Below are 7,413 nucleotides of genomic sequence, written 5' to 3' on the forward strand. Positions count from 1 at the left end.
TTTTTAAATCTGATAAAAATTGTGACCTCTAGAGGGACCACAAGCTAAAAACGCAATTTTGCGTACAATCAGGGGCCATAATTCAGGATGTTACGATCCGATATGCGCAAATAGCGAAAGGAAACAAGATATTTGGGTTATTAACATGCATATCAAGTTTCATTAAAATCGGATCAAAATTGTGACCGCTAGAGTGTCCACAAGCTAAAATCTTGATTTTTCGTACAATCAGGGGCCATAATCCATGAAGTTATGGTCCGATACATTCGAATCGAGATCTTTGGGAGATAGACCTATATTTCAAGTTTCGTCAAAATTGGATAAGAATTGTGACCTGTAGAGTGTCCAGAAACAAATTGTGGACGGACAGGGGCGACGACGTGAAAAGTCAACAATTTTGATAATAGCCATTAAAACTTAAAAGGTATCAAATACACAAGATGTACTTTAATTTATCTTATAGTAGGTAAAAGAAGTTTCATTATCAACCTTTTTCAAAATTTTAACCTCTAAAATGGAAACTACGATATAATAAAGAAACCGAAATTTTGAACCCTGTTAGCTATACTAATTTTGTGACATATGTGGGTCATTGCATATCAACTGAACCAGTGGTGGGAACATGACCCCCTCCTCAAAAATTATAAAAAATATCAGGGAATATGATAAGCGGTATTGCATCGCAGTTTGCTAAACAAAAATGACGTACATGCAAATCAGATATTAATTTGATTAGCAGAAATTTATCAAATTTAAGGGAATCTGCGAATCAATTATAAGCTAATCTTTTAATAGTAATTCAGTTCACGATCTAATTAAGTAATTAGCACAAACATTAAATTTAATAATTCCGTAAATATACAAGCTCAATAATTATTCACAAAACAATAATTTTTATCTGTAACCATTTCCCTTTGTAAGAATTGACCATGTGTTCCAATCTGCTATCACACAATATTTTAATCATTTTCCATTCACTGAACAACAAAAATATTCCGTAGTCTATAATCATACGAAAAATGTATCCATCCGAAGCATGCACTGTTATTAGCTATACACACAAACTATACTCAAAGCCATTAAAAACACAATGCCTAATTCGTGAAATATTTCTGGTAAACGTTTTCTTGGGCTGAAACTTGTGATGGGTCTCTTTTTGTGGAGTTTTGGGTTTGAACCCAATATCAGTTTTCGGTAATGAACTTTGTTCGTGCAAACGCAACACTTATCTTTTTTCACGATTTTAAGCAGTACCATGTCATGCGTTTTGCATGTGCATTCCCTGCAATCTGGCCCTTTAAATACAGATCAAAATTACAACATTCATCTCTTCGGAAAAATGCCACGCCTTACACAAGAAAACAGGAGCTGGATCAGGGGACCACATTTTGCCACCTGGTGGCACAAACTGTGTTAATCGCACATTGCGTGTGATGCTACATTCGTAATCTACACCAAAAATTGTCTAAGATTACCTAGTTAGAGATTTAAAGCGCCTGAAAACCTGAAAAAAATTACTGAATTTATGATTCGTTTCAGCACCCTAATTTCAAATTGCCATAATCTCTGCGAGTTTTTGACCTAGAGAGGTATAATTTTGGATTTGTTAGCTTAAGGCCATATACTATAACATATATTTTTTATAATTTTTTTTGGAGGGGTCATGTTCCCAACTTTCCGAAATCTGGTTCACTTGACATGGAATATGACCCACATGACAGTGCTTGCCACACCCACATCAGATTTTAGTAGTTTAACTTTACTCCCAGTTCTTCTAAAATATTCATTTATTTTTTAAAAAATTAAAGAGATTGTTTTGAAATTTATTTTAAACAAAATAAAAAATTAATTTTATAATATTGCCAGTGATATCAAATTTCAATGCAGATCAGTTTGGGTGTTATTTTGCAAAGTGCCATTATATTTGTATCATATCGAATGTTTATTTAGATTAAATAAAACGCATACTACTAGAAAACTGGGGGGGGGGGGGGTAAAGTTTGATATTGGGCAATCAAAATTATTATTAAAAATATTACAGCCTAGCTTAAAGTGTCAAAGTCAAAATCAAAGATTGTCTGAAAATTGCAGGATACACCATAAATTTTAATTGTCTGTCAAGCAGAATTTGTGTGACATCATGTACCTTACTATTAAGTAAGTCTGAGCTTTAAAACGATATAACTAGTTATGACGCAAATATATTAAACAATGTTGTTTATTTAACACATCGTGAAATATAATTACATATCGACAAACAGTTCCGATACCCCTTGTCATATTATGGCTCGTGACTTCATCCGGTAAGCCTATCGTTTTAGACGTTGCAGTCCGAGATAACCCGCAACCTCAAAGGAAATCTCCTTCTGACATCATCAGTTCAGACAGTGCTCTATTTCTATCTAAAAATACTCTCTATGAGGTAAATCACTATGGCATTCTAAGCAGTTCTCCTCTCTTGCTGACGATTGCCCGGAGTTTACTGACCTAGTCGTGATTATCTACGATTACTTCCATTTATAGAATATTTGACCTCTCCGATCGTTTCCGAAGTTTACTCGGAAGAGTTATTACCATATATGGTCAGATTATTTCCCCCTGCAGGGCATTGACGTCAGACTGCGTATTACTGCGGTATTCTCACTTCGGTTACGTTCGGCATTCTTTGTGTTCCATATATGGAAGTTTCCGTTTCATAGGCCAAAGGTCACTATAATCTTACGTTCAGAGATAATGTATTATAATTTAGTCCCTGGATTTCTCTTATTTCTGTTTTATGTCATAAAATTTGTTTTAACAGACATCTCGCCATTGCATATTGGTATCGGGTTGTAAAATAGTCTAACACATTATATCGTTTGTAACTGAAAAATGTGTTATAGTAAATTTGTGACCTACTTAGAAGCCATGGATAATTGATCGTAAAAGTTATCTTTTATTTATACCTACGTCACATTGACGTCAATGGGGAATTCTCCCCTGATTGGCTAGAATTTTGTAGTAGACTCCAAATAAGGGCATATGACTGTCGTAAAGTTCATTCATAACTCACTGGTATATAAGGCAGGGATTCATTCATAAGTTTGCAGCCTTACTGTTCAGATGATATACTAAGGATTTATATACCATATAGTTCTAAGAGAACCACAACAATCTGTGGCTTCCTGGATTAACGTTTATCTTTCATCGTGTCGGACTCACCTAAATCTCCATCCGTCATGATTATGGATGGTTTAGATACTTTATCACAAGTGGCACTGGCGGATATTCATAGTTTCTCTTATGATACTCCGGCCACGGGGGCTGTCATTCGCCCCACTCAAGAATTTGTGGATGATTCTTTAAATACACCAGTGACAACATGTTCCGAAACATCATTTTTCGGACCGGATAGCTTAGAGCCACCACCAATCACTGCTACTGGTAGGTTTTTATTATTCATAACATTATGGGAGTAATATAAGTTCATTTACTTCAATGGCTGTTTATTTCTGTAAAAGCAATCAGCTGTTAAGACTTGTTGAACGACCTACTTCAGTACTTGACTTATGTTAGCTTTGAAACACCTTCAGATGATTGCAGGAACTGTTTTGAATACAGAATTGTTCAGAGAAATAAATGAGAGTTCCTGTTTTTGTAACTTATTTTGGCAAAACATGTATGATCTGTTTCTTGTTCTTATTGACTGAACTTAGCCCGTTTCTTCATCGTGGGAAAACGACAAATCCGCCATAATACATGTTGCGTTATGAGTTTATTGATTTGGCTTACGCAGTGCCATCTAGGTAGTGTTTCAGCGCTTTGGTTGGAAAGTTGTCGTGCTAAGACTATCAGTAAGTGCTATATTTGCAAGTTTATTGATTTTTTACTAAAATTAGATCTCTGGAGGCGAGGGTCCAGGCTATTTATTTCATTCATCAATTGGTTTGCGTGAGCGTCATTTCAAATCGCCTACGTAAAAGAGGCGGAGTCTGTTATTTGCTTTAGATAAACCAGTGTACGTCAATCTCTTACGTTCATTGATGCGACTCGCTTCACAAATTCACGATGTTTATCAAGGGTAGGCCTACGTTATTTTCATTTTTATTAACAAATATATAAAACTCAACAAGGCATATTTTTTACTTTATTAGCCTACTGGTTTTAGAAGCATAAGGATTCTAGTCTCAACTTTGAACATGGGTAGGTGTTACGTAATGTTATAGGCCATACTTAGAATTTAAGGATTGCAATATCTTTGAATATGGGTAGGTGTTGCAATATTGTAGGCATCAGAACATACATGTAACCAATTATTGTGATATTTTACTTTTTTAAAGTTTATTTTGTTAATTGATTACTTATGTGTTCTATTTTTCTACTTTCAGCAAATATCGTGGCTTCGATCAACATCCCCGATAAATCGGTGGAGGGTATGTTCCCAAACAGAACCCAGCCCCAGCAAAGCGGAAATGTTACCCACACCATCTCGTACAAGGGAACCCTGGTTACAACTGCTGTGACACCAACGTCAACCCAGAGTGATGTTCAACCAAACTTTGCTTCATTCTTCACCCCACTGTCACCTCTCTTCACTATCCTGTCCCAGGCTAGCCAATTCCAGAGTAATGTTCCTCAGAATTATCATTCAAGTTTTGCTGCTTCTACTGCTCCCGCTGAGACCTGTTTTCCAGAAACAACATCATCCGGCCTTACTTCAGTATCCAGTACTTTCCCCTCCACTTCAACTCTCTCGACTTCAGATATTAGTGAAATATGTCCCACCTCTATGGCAATGTTCAAATCCTCTTCGCCATCTCCAGTGCATACAGAATCGTCTCAGGTACAAGGGATGCAGCACCAACAGGAACCGGAAATGTCCTTCAGTGACCAGATTGAGAGTTATGCTGCTGATTTCGGTTCTCCTGTAACAACACATTCTAACCAGTCAACTCCTGAACCCCAGATGCCAGTTATGTCAGAAAGTATAACACAACCTGATGAAAGTATTAGTTATTCTTCACCACCGCCACCTCCTTACTCGCAGGCAATGCCCATGCCATTAGGTGTAGATATTGATTTGTCGAATCTCGCCATGAAACAACCACAAACATTTAGTAGTTGTGCTCAACAACAACCACAACAACAATCTCACTCGGCACATCTCAATTTGTTAAATTATTCACAAGGAGCAGTTCCGGACACTGTGTTGCAAATGCAAATCTCAGACTTTACCAAATCTCAAAATATTAGTGCGGATTTAAAATGGTCTATATCTAATAATCCCACTTCACAATCTCAGTTACCAGACTTTACTGCTTTAGTGTCTCAGCCAAGTGGACAGATAGCAATGCAGGCCTTCCCTTTAGCTGGCGCAATCAAGACCGAACCAAGTGATAACTTTGAAGAACGTTTCTTTTTACCAACCTCGGTTCCAATGGAATTCGCGACAACATCCGGTATCGCAACCAAATCTGATATTCATCCAATTTCACAACCTTACCAACAGAGCACTTTAAAGTTTTTACCAGTGAAACAAAGAAAATATCCTAACAGACCTAGTAAAACTCCACCCCATGAAAGACCTTATGCCTGTCCTGTAGAAAATTGTGACCGACGATTTTCAAGAAGTGATGAACTTACTCGCCATATACGAATTCACACAGGACAAAAACCTTTCCAATGTAAAGTGTGTTTAAGAGCTTTTAGTCGTAGTGATCACCTTACAACTCATGTTCGCACACATACGGGGGAAAAACCCTTTTCATGTGATATATGTGGACGCAAATTTGCCCGTAGCGATGAAAAGAAACGCCACGCTAAAGTGCACATGAAACAACGTATAAAGAAAGAAGCCAAGATGATTGCGGCTACAGCAACCTTGCCGACAACCCAAGCTGCCTCAACTTCAGGTGCTGTGACAATGAGTGACTCTGTTATTGACACTAGTGCCATTCTAGGAGGTGCAGGTTCCCTTCCAATGGTGGTTTCCACCTCATCTCTATTGTAAACATTTTGGTGCTTAGAACTAACTATTCATTGTTTTATAATGACACTACAAGAGCATATTGCATTCAATAATAAGCATCGTATCATCTTTCAGTCATTATTTTAGGATGAATGAATAATGTACAAAAACCACAGATCACATGCTTGTATTAAGGCTAACAGACTCTCTAAAAAAATTATGATGAATGGCTTGCTGATAGCATTGTACAAATCTTGTTTTCTCATTGCTAGTTTCATTGTTACTGTTTTTTCAGTTATGATTTGCTTTTAACAGATTTTTTAACTGGTATTATTATTATTATTAGTGCTGTTGTTAAATATTGATTATTAATGTTCAAATTATACAATGTGTATATCATATTAATTCGCATGCTTTAATGGCAGCATTGTGGTCTCTTTCTAGGTCATTTTCTAGGTCATTTTCACTTTCAAAATAATATGACTTTTAGTGGCATCCATGAGTTTCATTGTATATCAACCTCATCATTCTTCGTCCCCCAATCTCCATCTATTATACTCTCATTTTATCCGAAAAGAGGAAAAACTACATGTACATCATCTTTATCCCTATTCTAATCAAAAAATACATGTTATTGTGTATATGTCACCCCGGTTACTTTGCGTTGTGAACGTTATTATTATTATTATTATATTCTTGTTTTACGTTTTGTTGTTTTGTATATACATAAATATATTTCGCAATCCTATGCGCGGGTATGTGATAAGTTATGAGCCTTGTAATTCGAATAGATATATATATATATATATATTATATATATACACACTTAACGTTATTTTCTTCATGTTGTTATTATCACTGATTATTATACTGCAAGCCTTTCTATACTAAACTATTCTTGCTGGATAAGAATGTCGTATATTATGGCTTAATGCCACATTGAAGAAAACATTAAATATCTTTTAAGTTTATAAAAATGAGTTTGTTTTAAATGCATTCCAAATAAATATAAAATGAAAAGGTGCCTTAGACATATTATGGACAATGCAGATGGTTATGGGATTTTGTTGAACATGGGGCTTAATGTCCGGGGCTTTGCAAAAAAAAAAATGTCAGTGATTGGCTTCCATAAGTTATCATGACATTCCAGTTATCAATACCAAAGGGATTCGAAAGATTTACCAACAGGAATAATGTGTACGAGGATATGACTTTGATTTATGCTCCGACCCAAGACTGCTTCTTTTGGACTTTTAAACGTGCATGCAGTAAGAATTCATTTACAATTGTAAACCGCAATGATCTGCCTCGAAAAAAAAATGGATTATATAATGGTAGATTCGAATTAAGGTGACTAGGAATGTTACTGTTCAAACAACCAGACCCACAGTAATGAAATAGGATAATATGGAAAGGAAATGACCCATTTTCACGGGAAGAGATGAAATGAACAGAAGATTACCTGT

General features: G+C 36.0%; 1 protein-coding gene across 2 annotated transcripts; it reads left to right on the plus strand.

Moving 5' to 3' along the window:
- Positions 1 to 3,078: 3,078 nt before the first annotated feature.
- LOC126814908 (early growth response protein 1-B) lies at positions 3,079 to 6,924 on the plus strand. 2 transcript variants are annotated; one of them, XM_050540352.1, is made up of 2 exons: positions 3,079 to 3,423; positions 4,368 to 6,924. In XM_050540352.1, exons 1-2 carry the CDS (start codon positions 3,219 to 3,221, stop codon positions 5,987 to 5,989), a joined length of 1,827 nt encoding a protein of 608 aa, XP_050396309.1. In that variant the 5' UTR covers positions 3,079 to 3,218; the 3' UTR covers positions 5,990 to 6,924. The 2 variants fall into 2 exon arrangements, with proteins under 2 accessions (XP_050396309.1, XP_050396310.1); XM_050540353.2 differs by lacking the exon at positions 3,079 to 3,423 and adding an exon at positions 3,761 to 4,182.
- The last annotated feature ends 489 nt before the right edge of the window (positions 6,925 to 7,413 follow it).

Source organism: Patella vulgata, chromosome 3 (genome assembly GCF_932274485.2).
Source record: "Patella vulgata chromosome 3, xgPatVulg1.2, whole genome shotgun sequence".
Taxonomy (NCBI): domain Eukaryota; kingdom Metazoa; phylum Mollusca; class Gastropoda; family Patellidae; genus Patella; species Patella vulgata.

Coding starts and splice junctions, on each gene's coding strand:
- LOC126814908 (XM_050540352.1), top strand. CDS start 3,219: ATGATTATGGATGGTTTAGATACTTTATCACAAGTGGCACTGGCGGAT. Junction 3,424..4,367: donor ACCACCAATCACTGCTACTG/GTAGGTTTTTAT, acceptor TTCTACTTTCAG/CAAATATCGTGGCTTCGATC.